The 25718-nt window shown below is 54.7% G+C and overlaps 3 protein-coding genes across 7 annotated transcripts in view; 2 read left to right on the top strand and 1 right to left on the bottom strand.

Moving 5' to 3' along the window:
- The window catches only part of EFR3B (EFR3 homolog B), a 44410-nt gene extending 41479 nt beyond the window's left edge, over positions 1-2931 (bottom strand). The window contains exon 1 of the mRNA XM_048937346.1: positions 2913-2931. The gene's annotated coding sequence lies outside the window, so the exon portion shown is untranslated. The remainder of the gene's footprint in view (positions 1-2912) is intronic.
- Positions 2932-2993: 62 nt separating this feature from the next.
- On the top strand, positions 2994-11575 carry DNAJC27 (DnaJ heat shock protein family (Hsp40) member C27). Its single transcript, XM_048937487.1, has 7 exons — positions 2994-3217; positions 4771-4853; positions 5348-5417; positions 5779-5943; positions 6356-6478; positions 6950-7110; positions 9252-11575. The coding sequence occupies exons 1-7, from the start codon at positions 3131-3133 to the stop codon at positions 9382-9384; spliced, it is 822 nt and encodes a 273-aa protein (XP_048793444.1). The 5' UTR covers positions 2994-3130; the 3' UTR covers positions 9385-11575.
- A 1632-nt stretch (positions 11576-13207) lies between these two features.
- Positions 13208-25712, top strand: ADCY3 (adenylate cyclase 3). 5 transcript variants are annotated; one of them, XM_048937310.1, is made up of 20 exons: positions 13208-13848; positions 13948-14239; positions 17635-17784; positions 19676-19806; positions 20146-20257; positions 20538-20665; positions 21262-21420; positions 21510-21672; positions 21751-21909; positions 22004-22146; positions 22217-22378; positions 22474-22561; positions 22750-22866; positions 23106-23365; positions 23441-23525; positions 23914-24072; positions 24392-24538; positions 24626-24739; positions 24804-24930; positions 25083-25640. In XM_048937310.1, the coding sequence occupies exons 1-20, from the start codon at positions 13565-13567 to the stop codon at positions 25529-25531; spliced, it is 3429 nt and encodes a 1142-aa protein (XP_048793267.1). In that variant the 5' UTR covers positions 13208-13564; the 3' UTR covers positions 25532-25640. The 5 variants fall into 5 exon arrangements, with proteins under 5 accessions (XP_048793267.1, XP_048793269.1, XP_048793268.1 ...); XM_048937312.1 differs by having other exon boundaries at positions 13209-14239; positions 23444-23525; positions 25083-25207; positions 25525-25712; XM_048937311.1 differs by having other exon boundaries at positions 13209-14239; positions 25083-25207; positions 25525-25712.
- The last annotated feature ends 6 nt before the right edge of the window (positions 25713-25718 follow it).

Below are 25718 nucleotides of genomic sequence, written 5' to 3'. Positions count from 1 at the left end.
ACTCAGCCACGAAGGCAGAAAAATATCCAGTTTCTAGCAGCCAGAAATGTTGGCTACGCCCCTGCCAGCAAGCAGGCTCACACAGACACACCAAGCTAGGACTCACAGAGCAGCTCATCCCAGCGTTGGTCCAACCAACACAGCAACGTCCCCATCGTCTGTGGGGAGCCTCAGCCTACCAGGCTGCAGACAGCCCCAGAGGACCAACCCCATTTTCCATCCCTGTTTTCCCTGGTTGAAGTCAGGAAATCTCTCAGCTGTCCTTTCCAACTCACCCTTGACTTCATCTCAACGCAGACTTCTATGCAAAATCATACTTCTATGAAAATCATACACAGCAACTACTTTTGGTCCTTAAAACGTGCAGTAAGCAGCGTAGCCAGGCTGAACCCACAGTGTTGGCTGTCACTTTACTCACAAAGCAAATGCAATTCCGTGCTTCTGAGAAATGCAGACCCAGCTGCTGCCTGCATACTGACTACACAAAACACCACTACGAACAAATCCACCCCACTGCATCGCTGGGCTTATGCAGCATCATGCCTGGCATCTAACCCACCAAAGCCCCCTATTATTGCTTGCCCAAGTCCTGTCAACTAACCAGACCCCTCCCACCGTATCACCCCAACCCCAATCTCTAATTGAATAGCTTTGGAAACATGCAGCTTTGCACTGACTATTGAAACAGGTGAGGGAGCAGGGAAGACAAACATAAGTATCTGTTCACGATGACAACACAAGCAAGCTCTAAAATAGTCACACATAGCTGGTGGGAACTCCCTTTATTGGTGGGACCCCACCACTGCAGAAATATTCAACATCTAACTTCATCTCCCAGCTGCTATCCTTATTTTGAGCCATTCCTTTATTATTTTACTCACCAAATTATATATTCTTACTTAGGGTAATCCAACCCACTTGTCTGGAGAAGCCATGCCCTGCTTCCTGCCTGCTTGATACCCAGGCCAGTAAGTCTTTGCATGCCCAGATACTAAATCTAGCCCAGTATTAGTGAATTACTGGATTTACCATCATTATGACCTGGGTAATTGCATTACTGATCTGTATTTATTACTGCACCATTATTTAGAGATAAATTGCTTATCCCTAAAGCTCTCAATCTGATGCCTGTTACTGTATCTTGAATAAGACATCAGAGCTGTTCTAAACCCAAGGAAGACACATGTGTGATGCTAAACTATCTTCCTCTCCCATCATGAAGGCGTTCTGTCCTCCACATTCCTGAGAAAACCCTGCAGAAGTCTTTATATCTCGTAGCAAAACAAGAAGAAAAAGTCACCTTTCTTTCTCCTATGTTCCAAACAGACTAAAGGATGCCCTCAGCCTAGCTGAAGAGCCCAAAGAAAATTCCTAACTTAAGGACACCAGCAGATATAATCATAGAATCAGAGAATGGCCTGGGTTGAAAAGGACCATGATGCTCATCCAGTTCCAACCCCCTGCTGTGTGCAGAGTTGCCAACCAGCAGCCCAGGCTGCCCAGAGCCACATCCAGCCTGGCCTTGAATGCCTGCAGGGATGGGGCATCCACAGCCTCCTTGGGCAACCTGTTTGTGCCCAGAGATCTCCTGATTTCTGTCTCTGTCTCAAGGAAGGGCTGAATTCCCCAGACCAGAAGGTTTGTAAGTAATATTAGCATTCATATGACTAGAAATGATAGGTTGTACCTGGATGTGCAGGACCAATGGAGAAAGGATTAAAAGCACCAGCTTACAGTGCCACAGAGCACAGTGTGCCTGGTTTAATCATACAGCCAGACAGCAGGGAGATGAAGAACAGACTGAAGATAACAAAGAACAAACCTAAAGATAAGGTGACAACAAAGATGAAGAACTGGAGCTGGAGGCATAAAACACCCAGAGATGGATGACAGCAGGACTCTTTTGGCAAAGATTTATGAGACCAGATAATGAGGCAGAAGATCCCAAACTGCCCATAACAGATCTGTCAAAAAGCAGTTTTTTGGAGCCAGTCAGGAGGAAGCAGTGAGAGGTAGTGAAGACTCAACATCCAATATCCTTAGTCCATGGCACACACCAGTGATACCCAGAACCCCATGTTTGTGAGGAGGCAGGCGAGAGTGTGTGCAGTCCCCCAGTCCAAGGTTTGTAAGATAAAATCACTCTCTCTACCTTTCCTTTCCAGGAAAATGCTTTGCGTCCCCTTGTTCCATACAGGACCTCACACCAGCCACACTCCCAGCAGGATGTGGGAGGGGCAATCATACCACCATGGGGCATCTCAGCCAAAGGAGCCCTTGGGGATCCCCTCCATTTCCTGGGGGTGGCACTGAGGTGAGGGGCAGGGCTATGTGTCCATCTGTACCTTCACAATGAAGTCTCCAGAGCACTGAGAGATGCTCAGATCATGCATTCCTTGCAAGAGGGTCTCTTAGGCAGCCCTCCCAAGCGGCTGTGACCCCCACCTCCAGGAAGGGAGTCCCCAGAAACCCCAGCAGCTTCTAATGCACAACCTCCCAAGGGAGGTGCACACACACCAGTGTCCACACGTCCCTGTCTCACAGCTGTCGTCCAAACTTGGTGAGGGAGTGACAACAGAGCAGCCAAGTGCTCCTCCTCCCCACCACCTTGTCTTCCACACACAACTCCAAAATTCTCCACCACAAGAGGACGCTTCTAGGCCTAGAACGAGCAATCAAAGACGTTATTTAGGAGGCCCCCTAGGAATGGCACTGCTCCAGGCTAGCACAAGGATGAACCCCTCAGTTCAGATATCTGGGCTGTGTCCCCTATGGTAACACGTTGCAATTCCATTCACAGCAACCAGCCCCATCCATCCCTCAGGCCTAAGGGCCTTGCTTTGTGAGCCCCACACCTCACCCACTCTCCTCAGCACACACTTCCCGCCATTTCTGCCCCGCCCGCCCCGCACCTCACGGCCGCCCCCTACGGGCCGCAACTCTCCCTGCCAGCAACGTTTCGACATCTCGCGAGATCTCCTCGTGAGGAGGAAACCGGAAGTATCGGGCGAACGCGGCCGGGGCGCGGCGTCGGTGGCCAGGGGCCGTGCCCGCCGGGCTCCTTCCATTTCTTCTCCCCTCCCTTTCTTCTCCCCTCCTTTCGTTGCCTCAACCGCGCCGGGCATCCGCCATGGAGGCAAACGCGCCGAAACGGAAAGAGGCGCGAAAGTCGCTACGGATCAAAGTCATCTCCATGGGCAACGCGGAGGTGGGGAAGGTGAGAGGGCGGTCATTGGCGGTTGGGCACTGAGCGGCAGGCTAGCTGTCCAATCGGAAGCGGGCTACCTACCAAAGAGGCGGTGGATTGGTGGTCTTGGCGGACTGCGGTAGCCAATCAACAAGGAGCCTCTCTGTTCGGCTCTCCGCAGGGCGGGACTATAGCCTGAGCTAGGTTTCTATTGGCTGGCGGCTCCTGGCGGGTGTCATGGCGGCGTTTTGGCTCTGCTCTGAGCTCCGGGCTCGGCGGCTCTTATACGGCTTCTCACGGCCTTTCAGGCAGAAGCTGTGCTCTGCCCTCTGGATGGGCCCGTCCTACAGCCAACAGAAACTAGCTGTCCTGGGATCCCTCTGCTTCCTTCATGGAGGGTCCTGTGTTGGAGTTCCAGTGAGAGGAGCCTTTGTTCCATGCTGTCAGCACCTCTCTGTAAGGCACTCGGGTGCCCTGAGGTGATCCCAGCTTCCATCAGGAGCTCACTGCCCTCTTGTTGCAGTAAGTGGCCTGGCCGTTCTCCAGGATGGAATCATAGAATCACAGAATGGCCTGGGTTGAAAAGGACCACAGTGCTCATCTAGTTTCAACCCCCTGCTGTGTGCAGGGTTGCCAGCTACCAGATCAGGCTGCCCAGAGCCACATCCAGCCTGGCCTTGAGTAAAGGATGAGGCTTATCCCCCAGTCAGGGACAGAACCAGGGCTGGGGGGACATTCTGTGACCCTGAATGCACTTTTTAGCAGCCTGGGCATACAGCGTGAGATGTTCTTTGTTGACTTTTGGGGAACTGAGGCCCCCAGGCCCCCAAAGACGCAGCTTATCCAGTCCTGATTACAGAGGGTAATAAATCAATTTTGTGATAGTCCATTCTCCAGACACATAGGCTTTACAATGTGGAGTCTGAGTGGTAATGAATGTGGCCTTGCCTGACTCCATAGCCTTTTGCTAGGATAAGAGGTCACTTTGACTACTGTTTTCGCTCCTGCGCTTCATAGAATCAGTGGCTTGGGTTAGAAGGGACCTTGAAGCCCATGCAGTTCCAACCCCTGCTGTGGGCTGAGTGCCAGCCACCAGCCCAGGCTGCCCAGAGCCCCATCCAGCCTTGCTTTGGGCACTACCAAGGATGGAACATCCATGGCTTCTCTGGGCAGCCTGTTCCAGTACCTCACCACCTTCAGAGTAAAAAAATTCCACCTGACATCCAGTCAAAATCTCCCCTCTTTTAGTTTAAAAACATTCCCTCTTCTCCTATCACTATCACCTCAGTCACTCAGAACAGTTTCCAGTTGTTTTGTGGAATGTGGCCTGAAGGTCAGGCCTTGGGCTCTGAGCTTTCTCTTCCAAACAGCTAAGAAATAACAAATGCTCAGGAGTGGGATCTTGTTTTCTTCTTCCTTTTACATAAAGAAAGCCTCTCTTGGTGAATAATGATGCCACCATTTTGTTGATTTAAGGACACAGGGACACACAGAGCAGCCTGTCAGTGAATTCAGTATTAATGTGAATCCTAGTCCCGCAGTGTGGTGTATTCCCAGTGAAATTCCCTTTTTCTTTCTCCCAGAGCTGCATTATAAAGCGCTATTGTGAGAAGAGATTTGTTCCCAAATACCTTGCAACTATTGGTATCGACTATGGTGTCACCAAGTAAGTACCTTCATGGTGAGCTGGGAGAGCGAGGTGGGCTGCGTGGTCACAGATGGTGTTGGGCAAAGTGTGGAGTCTGCAGCTGCAGACAAGAGTAAGACATCAGTGGTGCTGTTTTCTGTCCCACTGCTTCTGAGTGACTGCTCTGCCTTGAGTCAGGCTTGCTGTGGACAGGCTTGCTGTGGAGCACAGAGCAGAGCCATGTTAGTTTTCACAGCAGTCAAATAATCTGCATTTCAAGTAGCCCTGGTAACACAGAACCCCATTGCCATGTTGCATCCAGAACTAGTGCTTTCCTCCTTGTCTGACTAGCCCTAGGTGTAATTTTCTGTCCATTAAACCCCAGAATCAGAACTTCTTATTGATCTATCTGGTGCTCACACTCAGCTCCCTCTCCACAGAGGGCTGGCAGAGAAGAGAGTATTCCTATGGGGACACAGTTTGCACAGGGATTGACGTAGAGCTTCTGAACCGTTTCTTATCTCTCCTTTCAGAGTACAAGTCAGAGACAGAGAGATCAAAGTGAACATCTTTGACATGGCAGGGCACCCATTCTTCTACGAGGTAAGGCAGACCCAGCTCTAGGCACCACACCACAGGGCTGCATCTCTGTAGCATTTAGCACTTGTCAGCTTTCTTCAGCATCTCTGGGGGGCTTAGACATGCAGTCCATCTTGTGTCTGAATGATGTGGCTGGTCCCGGATCGTCACTCTGCCTCATACAAATGGGTCTCTTGGTCAATTCCCAGACCTTGTTGTCTCCCCAGCAGTCAATATGACACTTTGTTCCTCTTTTCTCTGTTGTGCAGGGATTGGTCTTTTGGGAGCTGATCACTCCTGTGATGGGCCTGGGATTATTGCAGTAAAGGTATTGCATGCCTAGCTTTTGCTGGTACAAAAAAGCTTTTGCTTTTTGTTCCTGCAGGTGAGGAATGAGTTTTACAAGGACACGCAGGGAGTCATCCTGGTCTATGATGTTGGACAAAAGGAGTCTTTTGAAGCTCTGGATGCGTGGCTGGCTGAGATGAAGCAGGAGCTGGGCCCCCACGGGAACATGGACAACATTGTCTTCGTTGTCTGTGCAAACAAGGTAGGCCATGGCAGGGAGCCATGCCTTGTGTTGCAAGGTACTCAGTGCTCATTGTGTTCCCAGCATAAGCCAAGCTATTGAGCTCCCTCCAAAAACGAAATACTGTTAGGTTATAGGGAAGACTTTCAAAGAGCTTGTATTTGAGGCGTACTGGAGGCCTCATTTCAACAGGGTTTGGGGAATATGGTGGCCACACGTCGGTCAGAAAGGGATCAAGCAGAGGTTACATAATCTCTGAATTAAATCAACACTCCAAGGCTTTTTCACACTTGTTGTCTGTGCTTTCTGTCCATGCTACCTTTATCCCTTCAAGATGAACAGTCAGCTTCTCCATCATTCTCGGTTCTGTGCTCCTCCAGCTGTCACTGCAGACCTCGACTGGGCTCTGACTTTCCCTTTGCTCTCATTTTAGATTGACTGCACAAAGCACCGCAGTGTGGATGAAAGTGAGGGGCGGCTGTGGGCAGAGAGCCGGGGCTTTCTTTACTTTGAGACATCAGCACAAACAGGAGAGGGAATCAATGAGATGTTCCAGGTAATGTAGAAAGAAGGCTGTGAGGGTACAGACACTGTATTTGGCCAGGATGGCAGATTGCAAAACATTCTCTGAACTTGTGGATCCCACAAAGCTCTTTGGCCCACTGCTCAAAAGGATTTTTCCCAGTGAAGTGACACCCCTAGAAAGCTGTAGCTGTTTAGGTCAGGGTCAGTACTGGTCCTCTCAGTCCTAAGCTGACCTTAGCATTGCGTGGCTCAGAGCTGATGATCCTTCTGGCTGCACTGGGAACGTGATCCAGAAATGCTCCTGGTGCTGATTCAGGTGTAGCACGGAGCTTGAAATGCAGAGTGAGAGCTGTGCAGTGGGGAGCTGTGGGCATCCAGCAGTTACTCAGGTGCATCCCTCGCCCTTGAGGATCAGTCAGCGAGGGTGGCAGAAGCGTTCCAGTGTCACTGCTACTGCCTGCAGGAACCATTCCCTTCTGCTGACTCCTTCCTGTGTCCGTAGACGTTCTACTCAGCCATAATTGACCTGTGTGACAACGGGGGGAAGCGTCCCCCCTCCAGCATGGGGGTTGGCTTCACTAAAGAGCAGGCAGACGCCATTCGTAGGATCCGCAACAGCAAGGACAGCTGGGACATGCTGGGAGTCAAGCCTGGAGCCACCAGGTGAGGCAGACTTTGGCGTTTGCCAAACAGTCCATCGTGTTTCTGTTTGCCTCTGTGGGCTCTTAGTGAGGTGCCTGCTGCTCACTTCGTCTCACATAGCAGCCAGGTTCAAGTTTGTAGCCACAAAATCAGGGCAATGCAAAAGAAACTGTGCACCAAATTTCCTCTTCTACCAGACAAGCCAGGCTGAATTTAGGGGGGGAATGCTGAACATGACAACTTCATCTCTTCCAGCTACCCAGCTCTGTGTTCTGTCTCCAGGCTGAGCTGTTTGTAGTCACTCACTTGCCAGTCATGTTTAGAGTGGCTTCAGCTTTACCTTTCTTGCCCTCTCTCTGGATCAAGGGAAGCTTTTAGGCTGCTGTAAGGCTGCTGCCCACATTATCAAAAAGTGATTACAGTTCTTCCACAGTATCTTCCAAAAGAGAAGCTTTTCCCTTGCCTAGATCTCTAGTTAGGTGGAATTGGTTAATATTTGTGCAAGAGGTTGGATATGGAATCTTCCAGTTCTGCTGTGTGACTCGGGCAGCTAAAACAGAGCTCCAGAGCTTTGTCTTACCTCTCTCTCTCTGAAACTTAGGAACTGCCCCTTTGTACACTTTGTGGAGAGCATGGAGAGTGAATTTTTGGATAGCATGCATCATTCAGCACTCTCCAGTCAGCTCTCTGAAATGTAGGTGTTGAGCACGATCTCTCCTCCAGGCCCTCTGCATCCACGGGCAGAGATCAGCAGCTCTGCAGAGCAGGTTGTGCTGTGATCACTGGCACAGATGGACTCACCTCCCTCACTGGGTGTCCCCCTCTCTCCACAGCCTGCAGCAGGAGATGAGGTGTCTGCCCTGCACCAGACAGCAGGACTTACAGGGCTGACGTGATGTGTGATGCCTTCGCCCTGAGTGTGTAGGCAGTTTGATGTGGAGCTGAGTCAGGGTGCATGTGCCCCCACGCTGTCTCCCAGCTTTCTGTGCTTGTGGTGCCAGAGACTCAGCACACCAGGGCACATGGCTCAGGCACGTGTGTGGTGTGGTGGGTGCATTTGTGCCTGCACAACCACAGAAAAACAGGATCATGGAGTTTGGAACGGACCTCTGGAGATCATCGAGCCCAACCCCTTTGCTAAAGCTGGTTCTCTAGAGCAGGATACACAGGAAAACATCCAGGTGGATTTTGAGTATTTCCAGGGAAGGAGACTCCACAACCTCTCTGGGCAGCCTGTGCCAGTGCTCTGTCACCTTCAAAGTAAAGTTTTTTCTCGTGTTCATGTGGAATTTCATGTGTTCCAGCTTGTGCCCATTGCCTCATTGCTGAGCACCACTGAAAAGAGCCTGGCCCCATCCACTTGACACTCACCCTTTAGATATTTATAAGCTTTGATAAGACCCTTTCTCCAGGCTGAACAGTTCCAGCTCTCTCAGCCTTTCCTCATAAGGGAGATGCTCCAGGCCTCTATAATCATCTCTGTAGCCCTCCAGCAGTCTCTCACCAGCACCTTGACTGGAGGATCCCAGAATTGGATACAGTACTCCAGGTGTGGCCTCACTACAACAGAGTAGAGGCCACATCTGACTTCCCAGATAACTTTCCAGGTGTAGGACTCTACATTTGCTGAATCTCATCAGGTTCCTCCCTGCCCAACTCTCCAGCCTGTCCAGGTCTCCTGAAATGCACAGCTTTCTGGTGTGTCAGCCACTCTTCCCAGCTTCCCATCAGCAAACTTGTCGAGGGTGCAGTCCATCCCTTTGTCCAGGTCACTGATGAAGATGTTGAACAAGACCAGACTCAGTACCAACCCCTGAGGCACTGCTAGCTGCAGGCCTCCAACCAAACTGTGCTGCTGATCACAACCCTCTGAGCTGTGCCTGTGGTGAATGTGCACCTGCCTCAGGAGAGTGTTTCTCCCCATCCTTTGCTTGTGCCATGCTTAGAAGTACAGTGGGCATTTTTTCTTCAGCTCTTTGTCCATAGCTTCACTTCCAAAGCCTGGAGGTACTTGGTGCCAGCAAGAGAAAGGTTCAGAAGTGTCCACACAGCTGTGTTTAGTGCAGGGGCAGCTCCTCACTCTGCTGTGCTCTGCCAGCAGGACAAGGCGATGGTTATCTGCTACTCAGGTCCCCTCACTGTTGTCTTCTGTTATCTCCTAGAGACGAAGTGAATAAAGCCTACAGAAAGCTGGCTGTGCTGCTCCACCCTGATAAATGCGTGGCTCCTGGGAGTGAAGATGCCTTCAAAGCCGTGGTGAACGCCCGAACTGCTCTTCTCAAAAACATCAAGTAGGGAACAGAGCTGCTGAGAACTGGAAACCTTCCCTTCCTCCCAGCTAATTCCCAGGCAGCTGCACTGCCATGGGGCACCTCCTTCCTCCTCAGATTCATCCGCTGGCTTGGACAAAGACACTCCTACCACCAAGCATAGGAGCAGAACCGTAGTGTGATTGCAATGAGTTGTAGAGGGGGCAGAGTGCTGAGGAGGGGAGAGGGACCCCCGAGCCTTCCCTGCATCTATGGCCTCAAGTTGGCAGAAGTGCTGAAAGCAGTGAATTGCCCACTTTCCCAGCTGTTTTACACTCCCCACAAACTACCAGCCTTGGAGGAGGTTGGATGTGCAGCTCTAGCCTGTGGTTGCAGGGAGGGTAGGTTCGGTTTGGTTGCAAGGCTGTGTGGGATGGAAATGAACGAAGGGTTATGTAAAGGCTGAAGGTGGAATGAGACACATTCAAGCCTCGAGCCCAGCATTTGGCCTGAAAGCTGCTGCACCTGAAAGTGCTGGGGTCGTGGGTTAGGGATACACAGGACAGCAGCCCCGAGAGCTGCAGTCCCTCAAGCCACATGGTCCCTCCTTCCCAGCCATCTGCTAGCCATCTGCACTGCTCTGACAAACTGTGGGGAAATGCCCTTGTTCCTGGTGAGGGACTGTCCTCAGGTGCAGGTGGCCCTTGGCTATTTGCAGATAGATGCCAGGCGCTGACCTCAGGGTCCCCCATCTTCACCACACCTCAGAGCTGCATGTTGGTGTCAGTGAGAGTGGCAGCTGGCTCTGCAGGCCTGCTTGAGAGGAGCTGAGTCCCCGCATGAGTTACATCCCCAAAGGGAATGTGTTAGGGCTGGCTATGTAAGACAGCACCCCCAAAAATCCAGCACCCCATTCACATGTGCCAGTCTGCCTACCCACTTGGCCCTGTGTCTCCCTCTGATTAGTTTAGCAGTAGAAGGGCATGTTCTTCCTCAGCCCAGTTTTCTGACAGCAGCAGCGTGTCACCCTGCTTTGCTGGTTGTGTTACAGGTTTGTGTCTGCCTCACTGATCAGCAGGTGGGTCTGGGGTGCTTCCTCTTAGTCACAGCTGCTGCTTTCTTAGAACATTCTTGTTGATTCAGAGAGGAGCACTGCTGGTAATACCAGGAGGTGCTTGCAGAAGGTTGGGTCTGGCCAGTGGGATCCTGAGAGAGGTCAGAGCCACGATGACTGCCTGACTCAAGTGGGAGATCCCTTGGGATCCTGTGATTTTGTCAGGTGATTTTGTCAGTTTTGTTACCTTGCTGCTCTGTGAGCTTGGCAGAGAAGGACAAGATGCTAAGCTGTGAAATTGAAGCCACTGAGTGAGTGAGTGAGTGTTTGTGCCCATATCTCACCCCCAGAAGTATCCTAAGTTCAAAAGTTTATTCCAATGGTCAGTGCAATATATATGTTTTTTTCACTACAGGCAGCTAATCTGTGTTTCCCCTCAAACTATATCATAAAACAGCAGTAGATCCCCCTCTTCTTGGCAGCAAGCATTAAGGGTCTTTAAGGCCAGCATCATTTTGCACTTGCTTTAGTTTCTGGTGCTAGGTCACTGGGAAGAAAAACAGGCTGTCCTGCTGAGAAGCACTTTGTGCTCCTCCAGTGTTGGTATCACAAGGGGAAATGTCATAAAGGGTCAGAGTTTCAATAGCTCCATGTATCCTCTGCCGTGTGTATAAAGAGCTGGGCTGGGGGAGGTCAGCAGGACGGGGATTGGAGCTGCAGTGTGTTGCTCTGAGTCTTGTTCCACGCGTTTTATAAGGCTGCAGAGTTCACTGGAAACCTCCCCACTTGCCTAGCACAGGAAACCACTTGATTCTGGCTTCAGACCTATTTCTCTGCATTTTTTTTCCACCAAGGAGGGTGAATAATCCCGTTGCTGAATGGCGCGCTTCACTTTCAGGCTGAGATCTCGGAGCAGTTTAAAGGTTGCCTCAGTTCCCACTACTCAGGTGCCCTCCTGCTCTGCTGTGCCGTGCACGATGCCTCCGTTTGCTTCTCAGGTGACTGCCTGCTGCTGCTCTGAGGTTCCTCCTGTCTGTTTACTGAGCTGACTGGATGTTTGGGGACGATTTACACACACGCATGTCACGTCTAGCGATGCCGGTGACCTTCGAAGTTGTGTGATTTTTATAAATTAACCCTTCCCCCCCCCCCTTTTTGGAACAAGAAAGCCCTATGAGCTGTCCTCCTGCTGTGACTGCTTGCTGTTAATGTTTAATTGCCCTTTGACTCATTTCTCTCCTCCCCAGCTGGGTCTGGCCGAGGCTGGTGGTGAAGAGCTGCCCTCGAGGGTGATGGAGGCTGTGAATCAACTCTGCAGGAGGGGAGCCAGGCTAAGGAGAATGATGTAGCTTCTGCAGGGATGTGATGTGGGATGCAGTGGGGCCTGCAGCTCTCCCTGCCTCACTTTAGGTGTCCCCTAAACACCCAGAGGCAGAGGGTTGGCTCCATCCTGCAGCATCTCTGCGCTGACAGCCCTGCTCATCTGCTTCCTATGTTGCACCTTCAGGACCCTGAACTCCACTCCCTTCAGCAAGGCTGTTCTATCCAGGCTGGCTCTGTGCCCCAAACAAAGCAACTTTCCCTTCAGCATCCAGAAATTTGACAGAGAAGTGCTTCTAGAGACCACTGGGAGCACAGAGCCTCCATCAGTGTGGCCCACAAGTGCTGCCCACCTTCCTCCCAGCACTTGCTGGAGGCAGGAGCTGGGGAACACACTGGCATTTCTGGTCTGGCCCGATGCCTGATCACCCCCAGCCACTGTCAGCTCTGCTTTGTGCTGCTCAGTTACATCCCTTTAGCCACAGCAGGACAGAGGTAACCCCAAGCACTCCAGAAGCCTCCTGAGGGCTGTGGCTTCAGCATTCTCATTTTGGTATTAATTATTACACAGAAGCAATTACTCCTCCTGGCAGTGGAGCCAGGATGGTCTCCCATTACAGCTGCTGGCCCAGAGCTCAGCTGAGGATGCATGGGTATCTGGCAGGGCTCCTTCGACTGCGGTCCAGGGCATCTCCAGCAGCTCTGAAGCATTGCCAGTTTTCCAGATCAGGGATGCCAGAGAGGAGCAGGCAGTGGAGCAGCAGTGAAACACGAGGGACAGGGAACTTTTCTGAAGAGGTTTCAATGGGGACAGCCTAGAAGAAGGGGACGTACGTGTGGGAAAGCCTTGGTTTGCTGTGCTCCTCAGTGGGGGTATTGTAAAGCGGCTGTCACCCCAAAGAGGGCCATGGGTGGATGGCCCACGCATCTTTGGGACTCTGGGTTTGGGGTTCCTGGCACCAAGTGAGGCTGAAGGCATTTGGTTCAAGAGATGCACATCCTCGTGGACACCGTAGCCCCGGTGCATAGAAGGGGATGGGAAGGACGAAGCAGGGAGCAGCACTGAGTGGAGCAGGCTGGGATGCTGGAGGGGGCAGTATGAGCAACCCCGCCGGCACGGGAGCATTGCCAGCTACCCAAGCCCCGATGCAGCGTCCCCCGCGCTCCCCTACCTTCCCCGCAACCCAGGAAGGGCCGCGAGCGGTACAACCCCTCCCAACCCGCCCCCCACCTCCCCACCCCGGCGGTACCGCGGCCTCCCCGCAGCCGGCAGCGAGAGGGTTACGGAAGGCGGGGACGCACCGGGGCCGCACCGGTACGGGCACGACCGGCGGTGGGCTCCCTCCCCCGGCCCGGGGAAGCCCCGAGCGAAGCCCCCCGCGGGGCCGGAGCCCTCCGGGATGCGGGAGGAGAGCAGAGGATGCTGCCGGGAGCGGCGGGGCCGCACCTGCGCTGCCGCAACCGGGAGGCGGCGGGGCTGGGGCGGGGGACGGGAGGGAGGGAGCGGAGCGGCGGGGCCGGGGCAGCGCCGGGGTCGCCCCCGAAGCCGGCTGCCCTCGAAGGAGGGGCAGGGAAGGAGGGAAGGAGGCATCGCGACATTTTTCCACTCCGCGTCGCTCCGCTCGCAGCCAGGCAGTGCGCAGGGGCTGGGCAGGCCGGCTCGGCACGGCTCCCGGCCTTCGCTATTTATAATCCCCATCGCCTCCTCCGGCCGTTCTTCCGCGCGAGGAGAGCCCGGAGAGAGCGGCTCCCGGAAAGGAGAGCGACCGCGGAGCTCCGCCGAACGGGGATGCTGAGGGCGATGCCCCGCTGAGCATCGTTTCTCCGGGATCGAGGTGGGAAAAGCATCGCGATGCCGAGGAACAGGGATTTCTCGGAGCCCGAGTACTCGGCCGAGTACTCCGCCGACTACTCGGTGAGCCTGCCGTCGGACCCCGAGCACGCCGTGGGCCGGACCCACGAGGTGACGGTGCGCAGCTCGGGGCCGTGCCTCTGCCTGCCCCGCTTCATGCGCCTCACCTTCGCTCCCGAGTCCCTGGAGAACCTCTACCAGACCTACTTCCGTCGGCAACGCCACGAGACCCTCCTGGTGCTGGTGGTCTTCGCAGCCCTCTTCGATTGCTACGTCCTCCTCATGTGCGCCACGGTCTACGCTGCCGACAAGTTGGCCCCGGCCTTGGCAGCGGGGACCGGCTTGGCTGCCCACGTGTTGCTTTTTGCCCTCTGCAAATACAGGCTGCTACCTGAGCGCGCCGCCCGTCGCTTCCTGCCCTACGTCCTCTGGGTCCTCATCTTGGCCCAGATCTTCTGCTACTTGGGCCTCAACTTCTCGCGTTCGCCCGAGGCCAGCGACACGGTGGGCTGGCAGGCCTTCTTCGTCTTCTCCTTCTTCATCACGTTGCCGCTGCGCCTGGCGCCCATCGTGCTCATCACCGCCGTGTCCTGCGGCGTCCACACGCTGGTGCTCGGCGTCACCGTCGCCCAACAGAGGCAGGATGCCCTGGATGAGGGCACGCTGCTGAGACAGGTACGGGGACACGGGGACAGGAAGGGGGATGCGGGGCCCCGGGGGTGGCAAATCGTGTGATCATCAAATCATTAAGCTCGCAAAAGACCTCTACAATCACCAAGTCCAACCATCAACCCGTTACCACCTCACTCGGTCATAAAGGATCATTCAGGATCCATAAAGGATCATTCAGGTCTCCAAACCCAACCCCAAACCCCCCATCGTGCCCACTGGCTGCGTCCCTCAGTGCCACATCCCCACAGTTCTTCAACGCCTCCAGGGGCAGTGACTCCACCACCTCCCTGTTTCGATACCTAATATCTAACCCAAACCTCCCCTGGCACAACTCGAGGCCATTACTTCTCATCCTATCTCATCCCAGTCAGGTTGAAGAGGCCAACTGTGTTCCCATGGCTTAACCTCGCATTCACGTCCGTCTCTGTGCTTTGAGCCTAGAGTTGCTTTGATCCAGGCACTCTGAGCTGGTGGTGGTGTTTGTTGGCTGCAGGGTGCTCCCCTAAAACATCCCCATGGCACCCATGCCACAGACCCGGCCTCAAAGCTACAGATTCGACCCCAAGAGCCACCCAGGGTGTGTAGACAGATGGGCTGTGCTTTAGCTGCTGGGGAAATTGAGGCACGCTGGGCTGAGGGCATCCCCATCCTCCCTGCTAAGGGGCTCCACTTGTGCTGATTTCCCCTTAAATTACAAAAATGGCTTTAAGAGGCCATTTTTAACCAAAGCCTGGCAGCAGCCCAGTGTGGGGCCTTCCTCCAGGCTCACAAACAGCCACCAGAGGATTCCCAGGAGGATGGAGCTGGGAGAACTGAGTGGCCCCAAGCAGGCACCAGCCTCACAGCCATCAGCCCACAGGGCTGGGACCCATCAACCCCCCCCAGTGCTGAAGCTCTGGTGGAGGCTGCTCAGCCCCGTGCTTGGGGATGCTTTGGGGATGATTTTCTGCCAAAGAAAACGTAGAGAAACAGCATCCCTGAGCTCAAATGCTGCCATAGGGATGGGCCACCATTTCGTGCATGGCAGCAAACAATGGGGATGCAGGGGTAGAGTGGTCCTTGGCCCATCACCTCAATATTTCCTGGGAAATTCTTGCCTGGAGCAGCTAGACAGCGTTGTCACTGCCCCAGAGCAATGGGTTTTGCAGCAGGAGGGCGACCCAAGCCCCACTCATGTCCCCCATGGCCCATCCATCTTGGGTGCTCCAGCATGCAGCACACACAGCGTTTCCAGGCCTGCTAGTAGCACGGCCTTCTTCAGGGGATGGGAAAATAAAAGGCAGAGCTGCAAACTTGTGCAGCAGTGGCTGTTGACAGTGGAAAATCCTGCTGGAAGTGCCCACACTGCCCACTCCACACGTGCGCTCCGTGAAAAGATGCTACGGAAACCCGTGCAAGCAGTGGCTTTCCCAGGTTTTGCTGCTGATCCAAAAAATGCAAACCCAAAAAAGCTGCATGCAACAGGGACTCCATCTCCTGCCTTTGCTCCTGGCACTGCAGTGAGATGGTGACAACGTGCCCGGATTTGGGGGCTCTGCAGGCATCCCCCCGGCCAGCAGCGCCTGCATTCATCATTGCTGTGGCACGGCGAGTCCAGGGCCAGCAAAACCTTGGCAACGCCGCATGCCTCAGCCTCTGCTTGCTGCAAAAGAGGAACATTATGTCCAGAAATAAACATCATATGCTTTATTATTATGGACGTTTGTACGGCTCCCCGAGGGCACTGCTATTAATAGGATGAAGCAGCGGGTGCTGCTCGGACCGGCGCAGCCCAGGAGGCTTGATGAGAAATGCCAGCAGTTTCTGCCCTGCTTCAGCTGTCCAGGATGAGCCCACGGGCTGAATGGGGCTGGGGGGCTGGGGCTCTGGGTTTGGTGGTGCTCCATGCCTTGAGCCAGACAGGATGCATGGGATTCAGTCCAAAGAATCATAGAGTTATTAAAGGTTGGGAGGGACCTCTGAGGTGCCCAAGTCCAACCCCAGCTCACACCCACCGTGCCCACTGCCCACATCAATCAGTGCCACACCTCTGTGCTTCTTGAACACCTCCAAGGATGGTGACCCCACCACCTCCCTGGGCATCTGTGCCACTGCATCACTGCTCTTCTGGAGATTAAATTGTTTCTAATATCCAACCCGAACCTCCCCTGGCACAACTTCAAGCCATTACCTCTCATCCTACCATGGGGTCTCCATCCCCTGCCCATGGCTTCGTTGTCACTCACTGGGCTGGGCCATTGACTCATCCCCAGTTTGGATGACCTCCACGCCTGCAAGACACTGGTGGGGCCGGAGAAAAATGGCACGGTCTGCGGCCCACCTTGGAGCCACTGTTGGATGGTTTGGGAGTTGAACATCCCTGGCACAGCACAAGGATGTGCTTGGCTGCAGTATATATGGCCACGCAACGTGGGGTTTTGGGGTAGGCATGTCTCCATCCAGGCGAGGTTCCCAGTGACCCTATGTGTGCCAAACAGTGCTGAGCACGGCGGAGTGGTGCATTGTCATGACAACTACTTAAAAATAGAGAGAGGCGGCTGGTTTGAGGGTTTCTTCTCTGTGCCCACCTCCAGATGGTTCTCACTTGCCAACTGCCATAGTGGGGCTTCCCGGGAATCCCGAGCTGCAGGGATGGGGGAAGGGCACAAGCCATGAGAGCTGGGCTTTGGGATGCAGGGCTGGGGAGTAGGGGTCAGGAGGTGGACACTGAGCATGGTGGCAAGTCCCTAGTGGAGACAGGCTGTCACTCAGCCTGTGCTCTGGGATGGGAGGGCTTCTCCATATCCTCAGAGCTGCCTTCAGCAGAGCTGCAACCTGCCATCGTGTCCTTCCTGCCACATTTAGCCTTTCTAGACTAAACAAACTGAATTCTTTCAACTTTCACTCATCAGGCATACTTTCCACGAAGGGCTCTTGCTCTTGTTTCCATTGTCCCATTGACGGAGTCTGACATATGGGCCAGGTCCAGCACCATGCTCACAGCAAACAGAATGGGTTTTCATGGCCAGCAGCACCCGGGCACATCCACCTTTCATACTGCCACCTCATAGCCATGGTTTTGGCTGCTGGAAGGGATGGGAGCATGGACATTTTTAGGGTTTGGCCGTGTTTTCATTAGCTTGTATACTTCAGCTCCTGCGTAACTGTCCCCAGGGCAGCTCCTATCCCTGTGGACCCACTGCCATTTTCCAAAACACCTCTGCAAGGTTTAATGAGGCAGTCAGTCCTCAGGGGCCCTGAGGTCTCCTGTCAACCTCTCCTGCAGAGCCACCACTTCATGGCAGTGAAGTGAGTCCCCCCAGCAGCTATCCATGGCTGTGGCACAGAGGCTTGCACCTAGAGTTGATTTCATGTCTTCCATCATCAGAATGCTTTCTCACCCCAAATCATCTCCACAGATCCTGTCCAACATTGCCATCTACCTTTGTGCCATCACGGTGGGCACCATGTCCTACTACATGGCTGACCGCAAGCACCGCAAGGCCTTCCTGGAAGCACGGCAGTCCCTCGAGGTCAAGCTCAACCTGGAGGAGCAGAGCCAGCAGCAGGTAGGAGCCGTGGCTGGGGACAGTATGGGGACAGCAAGATGGGGCACAGGTGGCTGGAAACAAGGATAAGAGGACCAGAGGTGGGAATTGTGATTCAGTGAGGACTCACCATGTAATTGTCCTCTTCCAGGACCTCACAGCTTCTGACACGATCACCTCCAAGCTGTCCCCATCCCCGTGGCAGGTCCCTGTCCTCATGTGTAAGCAGGTGGCAGGTCCCCAGTTTTGGGCATGGCCATGTGGCAGTTCCTTACCCCGTTACACAGCCATGTGGCATGGCCATGCTGTAGGTCCCATTCATCAGGCATGGACACATGGCACGTCCCTTTGTTTGGGCATGTTCATGTGGCATGTCACTGTCCTTGGGCAGAGCCATGTTGCAGGTCCGCAGGCATGGCCGGGCAGCAGGTCTCCATCACTGGACATGGACACGTGGCAGGTCCTCGTCCTCAAGAATGATTACAGCTATACAGCAGGTCCCTGCCCAGTCACAGACATTTGGAATGTCTCTGTCTATAGACATGGTCATATGGCAGGTCATTGTCCTCAAGCATGGCCATGCAGGATGTCCCTACTATCTTTGGGCAGGGCCATATGTTACATCCCCATCATCTGGTATGGCCACGTAACATTTCTCTGTCCCCAGACATGGCCGCACAAGAAGTCTCCATGTCCCCATCACCAGGCATGGCCCTGCAGCATTTCCCCACCCCCAGCCAGCAATGTCCCCATTGGGATCTTGGCCACCTCACTTCTCCCAGTGCTGATCCTGCTGAGGGGACAGGAGTGATAACAGCAGGTGGAGAACCTGCATGGTGTTGACAGAAGGCAGTTGGAAAGCTTCATTTTCTCCAGGCGGCATCCAGTTATGAGCCCAGCTAATTTTAGCACCTTATCTGGGGCCTCTCTCCCCATCTCCCATCTCTTATCTTGTTGATCCGCTGCCAGCAATTTGCTCCCAATGGCAACAGAGATGTGTGTCGGGTCCAGCCCACTGTCAGCACTGTGTGCTTCTTAGGGTGGGAGGAAGAACCAGCACAACACCCACATCACAGGGAGCACTTTGTGGCCTTTTTCCCACCAGCACTGCCCCATGCATTGGCTGTCTGTAGCTTTGAAGCTGGCAAAACGACTGGGTGAATTCAGGGTCATTCAGCATCAAGCCCCAGTGGACATCTCGGGAAATCCCTGTCTCCTTTCCTTGTAGCAGGGTCTCACTCTGTGCTGTCTGTATGGTGGCAGCTCTGAAAGCCACAGGCAGGGACATGAAGCTTTTCCTCCAGCAGCGGCCCCGTTGTGCACAGAAACCCAGGGGAAAACCCACTTCATTAACAGTGTTAATTACACATAGCACAGATCCTCACGTGCAGCCAGCTGCGAGATGCATCCCCTTTCCAGCTGCAGAGCTGTGGCAAAAGCAGGGAGTACGATGTCCCCCATGGGTTTACTCCTCCTTGGGGCCAGTGCTGCTGCCCTATGGGGTGGCATGTGGACACACCATGCCTTTAAATCAAGAGTTCCTCCATGGTGTATTTGTCCCATCCCCAGGGCAGTTTGCAGGGACATAAAATCAGAGAATCAGAGTCATTCAGGTTGGAAAACACCTCCACGATCCCCAAGTCCAACCCCAGCCCACCCCACCATGCCCACTGCCCACGTCCCTCAGTGCCACATCCCCACAGTTCTGGAACACCTCCAACCTGAACCTCCCCTGGCACAACTTGAGGCCATCACCACTTCTCCTGTCACTAGTAGACATTGCAGCAGACCCTCCAGTGCTGGCATGGGTTTTTGGCCTGAACTTTGTCACCTTTTGTCCCAGAGGAGAGGGGCTGCTCAGAATAGCACACGCACAGTGCGCTTACACTCAGTTTCTTGCCCTGTCCCCCAGGAGCGGCTGATGCTCTCCATCCTGCCCAAGCACGTGGCAGATGAGATGCTGAAGGATATGAAGAAGGACCCGAGCCAGAAGGAGATGCAGCAGTTCAACACCATGTACATGTACCGCCACGAGAATGTCAGGTAGGGCTGGCTTCTACCCATGCCATGGTCTATGGGGGAAATCTCTCAATTTCTTGTATTTAGGGCCAGAGAAGCTCTAGAAGGAGACTGGGGAGGGGAGGGGGTGGTGATGGCTACAGCAAAGGGTAACAGGGGACAGCTGCCAGCCAGACTATGGCTTGGGGCCACTTTTTGATCCAGACATGATTTGCAGAGCATCGTTTCCAGCCACGTCCCAAAATAGCCTTTGGGGACATAGCTGAACCGATCGTCGCAGTCACGTCTGCGTTATGGGAAAAGAAATTCTCGCTGCAAATTCTCCCTGCGAGGAGCATATTTGTAACGCCTTGCTCCCCACAGCATCCTCTTTGCAGACATCGTGGGCTTCACGCAGCTCTCCTCATCCTGCAGTGCCCAGGAGCTGGTGAAGCTCCTCAACGAGCTCTTCGCCCGCTTCGACAAGCTGGCAGCCGTGAGTGTCCCCGCTCATCAGCAAGGGGATGGGCAGGAGATGCCCCATTTTTTTTTACTGGCAAAAATAGGACGGGGAACGGGTGGGGGCCCCCACCATCTGGGCTGCAGTTGGCCAAATCTTCAGGGAGGCAGGGAGGGAATGGAAAATCGGATTATTTGTGTCCCTTGTGAGCATGGAAGAGCTTGGCATGGGGAAGGATGGAGCAAACCCTGCCTGGGAGAGGGATGGGGGGAGCCCAGTCGTGGGGAGGGGGTTGATACCATGCCCCTTTCCCCAGAAATACCACCAACTGCGCATCAAGATCCTGGGTGACTGCTATTACTGCATCTGTGGGCTGCCCGACTACCGGGAGGACCATGCTGTCTGCTCCATCATGATGGGGCTTGCCATGGTGGAAGCCATTTCGTAAGAGCTTCTCAGATTGTCCCCAGGTTGTCCTTGTCATTGTTCCCAATACGTCCTCATCACTGCTTCCAGCATAACTTAGAATCATAGAATGACTTGGGCTGGAAGAGATCTTGAGTTGGCAGGGACCTTGAAGCCCAACCAGTTCCAGTCCCATGCTGTAGGCTGGGATACCTCCCATAGACCAGCCTGCCCAAAGCCCCATCCAGCCTGGCCTTGGGCACTGCCATGGGGCCTGGGGCACCCACAGCAACCCGTGCCAATGCCAATTATAGTGTCCTTGTCCTTGTTCTCATTGTGTTCTTGTCATCATTTCCAGCATGTACTCATCGTGTCTATTGTGTGCTGGTCACTGTCCCAAAGGTGTCCTTGGGATTTGGCAAAAAGCAGAGAGGACCCAGTGATGGGTACTGATATAGGCAGGGGCTCCCCAGTGCCCCACCAGGGTCACCCCATTGGGCGTCTCCAAGGCAGCACACCACCCTACCCTTTTCTGTCTCATTTCCTGTGCCAAGTGCACTCAATTAAGGAAAGCGTTATTGCCCTGGGGTTGGAAGAAGAAAGGGTAGTGAGTGACTCCCATGTCACCCTCCCAGTTACGTGCGGGAAAAGACTAAGACAGCAGTGGACATGCGTGTGGGAGTGCACAGCGGGACGGTGCTGGGCGGCGTGCTGGGCCAGAAGCGTTGGCAGTACGACGTGTGGTCCACCGACGTCACCGTGGCCAACAAGATGGAGGCAGGTGGCATCCCTGGGTGAGCATCTCTCAGTGGGGATGAGACGTGGTGTCACCATCCCATAGCCATAAGGGTGGCCCCGGTTCACGGCACCTCGTGTCCCGCAGGCGTGTGCACATCTCACAGAGCACCATGGATTGCTTGAAGGGCGAGTTCGAGGTGGAGCCAGGCGAGGGTGGCTCTCGCTGTGAGTACCTGAAGGAGAAGGGCATTGTCACCTACCTCATCGTGGTGCCCAAGCAGCCTCTACGCAACGGCATCAATGGGGTGGTGAGTAGCGGCGTGGGCACCGGTGCCACCGCAGCAGACATCATTGGCACAATGTGAGCCACCGCCTCGGCCTTGCAGAAGCTGTCACTGACCTCATCCCATGGAGGCTCCCCGCTGCTCATCAACACCAAGGAGCGCAACGGCAGTGCCAGCTTGGCGCGCACCAGCCCTGAGGAACCTGATGAGTCCAACGCCAGGGTGAGAGGCACCCTGGAGAATGGGGATGAGGATGGAGAGGTACGGTGCGTGGGAAGCACCCCCTTCAGCTTGTATTTTGGAGACTACCATGATGGCCTCAGCTTTCCCACTGATGCTTTGCTTCGTGGCGCAGGCTGTGAACCCATCCTTCCCCAACCCACGGCGTCGGCTGCGGCTCCGGGACCTGGCTGAGCGGGTAATCGACGCGTCGCAGAACGAGCAGGAGCTCAACAAGCTGCTCAACGAGGCCCTGCTGGAGCGCGAGTCTGTCCAGGCGTGAGTCACCCAGCCGGTGGCGCGACCCAGCCCAGCCCTGTTGGGTGCTGATGGCCAATGTTGCTGGCAGGCTGAAGGGGAAGAGCACCTTCCGGCTCTCCATGCGCTTCATTGACCCTGAGATGGAGACGCGCTACTCAGTGGAGAAGGAGAAGCAGAGCGGTGCTGCTTTCAGCTGCTCTTGTGTTGTCCTTTTCTTCACTGCCTTGGTGGAGGTCTTCATCGACCCTTGGTATGTTGGGGAGGCATTGGGGATGGATTGCCCCAGCTCACCTTCAGCCCTGCAGGGCTTCAGGTCTGTCCCATCCTGGGTCTTTTTTGCGACAGGTTGGTGGCCAACTACGTGACCTTCGTGGTGGGGGAGATCCTGCTGCTCATCCTTACCCTCTGCTCACTGGCTGCCATTTTTCCCCGGGTGAGAGCGGGATGGGCAGCTTCAGGGGGTGGGGATACTGAGGATAGGTGAGGTTTGGGAGCTGCTCTTTCCCCCAACACCTTCCCCATCTATATTTTGTGCTACCCCATTATCCAATATTTGTTCTCTCTATGGCCACTCTGATGATGTGTCCCACCTGGGTGAAGTCCCTTGTCTTCTCCCGGCAGGTCTTCCCCAAAAAGCTCGTGGCCTTCTCCACCTGGATTGACAGGACTCGCTGGGCACGCAACACCTGGGCCATGGCTGCCATCATCATTGTCACCATGGCTGATATTGTGGACATGGTGAGACATGGGGCCAGCACAGGAACCCTCTCTGACCTTCTGTGTCCCAGCAGCCCATAATTGTGCACAGTCCCATGCGCACAGCCAATCGTTAAATCAATGAGGGCTGCACTGAAGCTGGAGAGGATTTTAGCACCTGGCAGCTGGGGTGTCCTCCACTCTCCCACAAAGTATTCCAGCTCTTGGGGGGACATCATCATTCCCTGCCCCCCGTCCTCATCCTGCCCTCATGCCCCCAGCTCAGCTGTCAGCAGGACTACAGCGGGACAGGCAACGGGACGGTGGTGCCACCACGGCCAGGCGGCTGTTGGGAGCAGCCCAAGTACTACAGCTACATCGCCGTGCTGGCCCTGGTGGCCACCATCATGCTGGTGCAGGTCAGCCACATGGTCAAGCTGACTCTCATGGTGCTGATCACTGGGGCAGCCGGCACTGTCAACATCTACGCCTGGGAGCACATCTTCGATCAGTACGACCGGCGCCGCAGCCAGCAGAGCATGTAAGGGGTGGTAGGAGCATGGTGAGGGGGCATGGCCAAGCTCACCACCCACCTACACCTTGCCACATCCTCCAGCAGGTCCTCGCTGGTCCCCTCCAAGTACTCCATGACAGCCATGATCTTCATTGTGATGCTCAGCTTTTACTACTTCTCTCGCCACGTGAGTGACTCAGCCCCCTTAGGAGGCCCCTTTCTTCCTTCCTCTCTGTGATGTTATTACAGCCCCGAGCCTGATTTCTGCATGCTCCAAGGAAGCACGGTTGGTCCCCAACTGTGGAACCACCTCCAGCTCTTCTCCATGGAAGCCTAGGACCACATTGGCACCTCCATCTCCCCCATAAGATTTAGAACAGGCAGCATCATGGTGGCTCCAGAGCCCATGCTTTCCCCATGAAGGTCCCATTTGCCCTTCACATGAGGTCTTATGTCTCCCATTACAGTTTCACCTTGCCCCATAGCCTCCATCCAAGCCTGGGTCAGCCCCACACCAGCTGGCATGCTCCTAGTGCTGGTGAGGCCCTGCTGCACCCATCTCCCCCTGCCTGCAGGTAGAAAAGCTGGCCAGGACACTCTTCCTCTGGAAGATCGATGTCCACGACCAGAAGGAGCGGGTCTATGAGATGCGGCGCTGGAACGAGGCCCTTGTCACCAACATGCTGCCCGAGCACGTGGCCCGGCACTTCTTGGGCTCCAAGAAGCGGGACGAGGTGAGGGGGCACCCAGGAACACAGACCTTCTGTCCCACAAGCAGCATTCCCAAGAATCCTGGTTACATTTAGTGATTCAACCCATTTTTTTTTTGTTCATGGCCTCTGTATCTGGAGAGGTTGCCAAAGACTCTAGTCAAACATCTTTGGTTGGACAGAGGAGATTTCTTGGCCTTGCAAAGGAGGACTGCTGAGCACCCTTATTTTTTTCAGATGGAGGAGGGTTGGGGTTGGAGGTTTTGGGCTTGCTGGAGGTGCAGGCACATCTCCATCTGATAGCCACATCTCCAGCTGACAGCCACTGTCCTTCCCTCCCCAGGAGCTGTACAGCCAGTCCTACGATGAGATCGGCGTCATGTTTGCTTCTCTGCCCAACTTTGCTGACTTCTACACAGAGGAGAGCATCAACAACGGGGGCATCGAGTGCCTGCGGTTCCTCAACGAGATCATCTCTGACTTCGACGCAGTGAGTTGGGCTGGAGCTGGTCATGGGGGCAACACAGGGCTGTGGCCAATAGCCTCAGGTGCCTGAAGATCTATCCCCATGGCTCAGCTCCTGGACGAACCCCAATTCCGGTGTATCACCAAGATCAAAACCATCGGCAGCACCTACATGGCCGCGTCTGGAGTGACTCCTGATGCCAACACCAATGGCTACAGCACCAAGGTAAGGGGTCCCTGGGCAGGGGATGGTGGGCAAGGGGGGCATTCCTGACCCACTGCTCTTGCAGAAGGAGACCCTCTCGGATAAGGAGCGCTGGCAGCATTTAGCTGACCTCGCCGACTTTGCCTTGGCCATGAAGGTGACACTGATGAACATCAACTACCAGTCCTTCAACAACTTCATGCTGCGCATAGGCAAGTCTGGGGACATGGGGCTCTCCCCTCCTTCCCTATGAGACCTCATGAGGCCTGGGGTGACCTCATGCCCTGTCCCCCAGAGCAGACCCTGGGTGTGCTATCTGGATGTCACCAAGCACAGAGGTGACACCCACCCTGCTCTTGCGCAGGCATGAACAAGGGAGCTGTGCTAGCAGGAGTCATTGGTGCCCGCAAGCCACACTATGACATCTGGGGCAACACAGTGAACGTGGCCAGCAGGATGGAGTCCACTGGTGTGATGGGGAACATACAGGTGGGACAGCACGACCTGGGCAACCAAGGGGACAAACTGAGAATTATTCAGAAGTATTCACAGCCCTTGAAGTGCACTGTGCTTTGCACGGGAAGGGAAAGCACTGCCAGCAGTATTCAGCAGGGCTGGGAATGGTTGACAGCTCCTCCAAGCTGGGAACGGGGCAAGGGGGCTAAAAGCAGGGCACCTCAAGACAACAGACAGCCTGGTGGGTGGGTAAACCTGTTGCCCAAGCAGCACATGGGGGTCCACGCTACCTGTGCTGTGTGCTGGGCAGGGTCTCCCCAGCCTCCCACGGTGTCCATTTGTCCCTGCAGGTGGTAGAGGAGACGCACCTCATCCTGAAGGAGTACGGCTTCCGCTTTGTACGCCGTGGGGCCATCTATGTCAAGGGCAAAGGGGAGCTGCTCACTTTCTTCCTCAAGGGCCGGGAGAAGCAGGGCTCCTTCGTCAACGGCTCATCCGTCACCCTGCCCCATCAGGTGGTGGACAGCTCTTGAGGGCCTGGCGC

The sequence above is a fragment of the Lagopus muta genome, chromosome 2 (genome assembly GCF_023343835.1).
Source record: "Lagopus muta isolate bLagMut1 chromosome 2, bLagMut1 primary, whole genome shotgun sequence".
NCBI lineage: Eukaryota > Metazoa > Chordata > Aves > Galliformes > Phasianidae > Lagopus > Lagopus muta.
Note: the sequence above shows the minus strand (reverse complement) of the source record. Positions and strands in the feature narration are given on the sequence as shown.

What these genes read in the sequence shown, in the direction of transcription:
- DNAJC27 (XM_048937487.1), top strand. Translation starts at nt 3,131, where the DNA reads ATGGAGGCAAACGCGCCGAAACGGAAAGAGGCGCGAAAGTCGCTACGG. An exon ending in ATCGACTATGGTGTCACCAA is followed by an intron (nt 4,854 to 5,347) that starts GTAAGTACCTTC and finishes CTCTCCTTTCAG; the next exon opens with AGTACAAGTCAGAGACAGAG. An exon ending in GTCAAGCCTGGAGCCACCAG is followed by an intron (nt 7,111 to 9,251) that starts GTGAGGCAGACT and finishes GTTATCTCCTAG; the next exon opens with AGACGAAGTGAATAAAGCCT.
- ADCY3 (XM_048937307.1), top strand. Translation starts at nt 13,565, where the DNA reads ATGCCGAGGAACAGGGATTTCTCGGAGCCCGAGTACTCGGCCGAGTAC. An exon ending in AGGGCACGCTGCTGAGACAG is followed by an intron (nt 14,240 to 17,634) that starts GTACGGGGACAC and finishes TCATCTCCACAG; the next exon opens with ATCCTGTCCAACATTGCCAT. An exon ending in TGGCTGCCATTTTTCCCCGG is followed by an intron (nt 22,562 to 22,749) that starts GTGAGAGCGGGA and finishes TTCTCCCGGCAG; the next exon opens with GTCTTCCCCAAAAAGCTCGT.